This window comes from Buceros rhinoceros, unplaced genomic scaffold, assembly GCF_000710305.1.
Source record: "Buceros rhinoceros silvestris isolate BGI_N320 unplaced genomic scaffold, ASM71030v1 scaffold9899, whole genome shotgun sequence".
NCBI classification, from domain to species: domain Eukaryota; kingdom Metazoa; phylum Chordata; class Aves; order Bucerotiformes; family Bucerotidae; genus Buceros; species Buceros rhinoceros.
In genome coordinates this window covers 57,347-59,448 of record NW_010430943.1, presented here as the reverse complement: position 1 = coordinate 59,448, position 2,102 = coordinate 57,347, and the positions used below count along the sequence as shown (strand labels likewise).

Here is a 2,102-nt window from a genome sequence, read left to right as displayed (position 1 = left end):
CTTTCCCTATATCTTCAACTTAACAGAACCCCTCTTTTCTTTCCTGCTGTGTTCAGGAAGGCGGGACTTTGCCTGTTCTTTGTGAACAAAACCGAATTCAGGCAGTGGCTGAAGCGCTGCCTTCAGCCACATACAGTTGCCTAATTTGAGATAAGATCTGGAGTAGGTGACATTCCGAAATACACGTGAACCCTTTCTTACTCCTCTGTCCTCAGCATTTGTGAGCGGGTGACCCCTCGGCTGTCTCACGCCAACTCGGCAGTGGTGCTGTCAGCAGTGAAGGTCTTGATGAAGTTCCTGGAACTTCTTCCCAAGGACTCTGACTATTATAACATGCTGCTGAAGAAACTTGCCCCTCCGCTGGTGACCCTGCTGTCTGGAGAGCCTGAAGTTCAGTATGTTGCCCTGAGGAACATCAACCTGATTGTGCAGAAAAGGTAAAGCCTCAAGGGGTCGTTATTCCTGGTTCGTCAAAGGGCATTGGGTTATCTCAGACCCTCAGACATCTATTTCCTCATGCATAGAACTTGGTTTAATCCAGGTTCAGGTCCCTGGAGGAACTGACAAAGCAGTCTCATGACTCTGGTAGCCTGAATTAATTTTCTTTACAGCATTCTTGTGATACCAGTATCATGCAGAATTTCTTTACCTGCCTCTCTCTCCACCACCTTTATAAGAGCAGTGAGAACTGCCCTCTCATTAGACTAGAGATCAGACTGCAGTTCAGACAGAGGCAGTGGAGGTGGGAGCAGAGTTACAGAGAACTGAATTCTGTCTCTGGTATCTAAACTATCTTCTGCTCCAGCCTTTTAACTTCCTTCAAGTTGTTGTTCTTGCGTGTTTGTTTGCATGTCCTGGGTACAATGCACCCCCACTGTGTTTCTCAGTGAGTGTTTGGGTCGATTTCTAAACAAAAGATACCTTTGGTTATGATAGAGTCTGTTTTTACCAGTCTTGAGTGAAACAACATCATGATTCCTACAGGCCTGAAATCCTGAAGCAGGAAATCAAGGTGTTCTTTGTGAAGTACAATGACCCCATCTATGTCAAACTGGAGAAACTGGACATCATGATCCGCCTGGCTTCTCAAGCAAACATTGCCCAGGTCAGCTGGGGAATTTCCGATGTGTTGTGGGCAGGGGAAACCCTCTCGGGGTCCTTGCATGAGGATGTTTGCGACTCCTGCTGTTGTCCTGAATGTCAGGCCTCGCTGTCCCTGGCATAGTGCTCCTTGCAGCTGCCTAACAGGAGGAGTTGGAGTTCCCTCCGTAATGTAAACACGGATAGCGTGGGATGTCTTGCATGTGGCCCTGAGGTGGATCTTGTTTTACTGATTCAGTTCCAGGAGGAGAGCCGATGGCTCCTGACAAATGAGTCGCTGCTAGAGCTGAGGGTGGAATGAGGGGCTTGTTTCAAGCAGAGCGGTGTGTCTGTAACGGAGGATTTGGAAAGTCCAAATGTGGCCGAAGTGTGAATTTCAAGTGTGTTAGTTAAACTGTTAAACTCTAGCACAGACACCCCTGGGAGCTGAAATAAACTTGTATTTTGCTTAACTTGCTTCCAGAGTAGAAGCAGCACAAAGCTACAGCTAAATTGCATTCAGACTTTGTTACAGTGTGGATTCTCCTTGGATATGGTGCTGTTTTAATCCAAATTCCGTTCTTAAAGGAAGTGTTCTCCAGTGCAACCCTGGCCACGAGGCTTTACGCTAATGCAGGGTGATTAATGCCTCCGGTTTGTGCTATTATTGTCCTTGCCTAATTGTCACCGAGCAATTTCATTGAACGTGACATTTTTAAGCGGCTCTCTTCAGCTGTCTCCTCTGACGTTTTCTGGAACAGAGCAAGGCAATTCATACCCCTTTTGTGCTGGGGACCTGGAATACGTTTTAACCATTGGTTTCCATGAGAGTGTGTTCAGGATTTTCTGTTTACTCTGGGTAGTTCCGTACCAATTTAATGCATAGTGTTTAGTTAATGCAGGGTGTTTGGGCGTGAGGCAGCAATATCTGGAGGGCAGTCTGGGACTGGGATCTGCAGACTAATGAATGAGTCTCTTCCTGCCTCCGAGGAGATTCCTAAAATGAGCTCAAGCTTCAGCAG

The 2,102-nt window shown here is 46.9% G+C and overlaps 1 protein-coding gene across 4 annotated transcripts in view; it reads left to right on the top strand.

Moving 5' to 3' along the window:
• LOC104499680 (AP-2 complex subunit beta) overlaps positions 1 to 2,102 on the top strand; it is a 75,143-nt gene that overhangs the window by 20,476 nt on the left and 52,565 nt on the right. For all 4 annotated transcript variants that reach the window (XM_010143222.1, XM_010143221.1, XM_010143219.1 and 1 more), the window contains exons 7-8: positions 216 to 437; positions 985 to 1,105. In XM_010143222.1, coding sequence (XP_010141524.1) covers positions 216 to 437; positions 985 to 1,105 — 343 coding nt within the window. The remainder of the gene's footprint in view (positions 1 to 215; positions 438 to 984; positions 1,106 to 2,102) is intronic.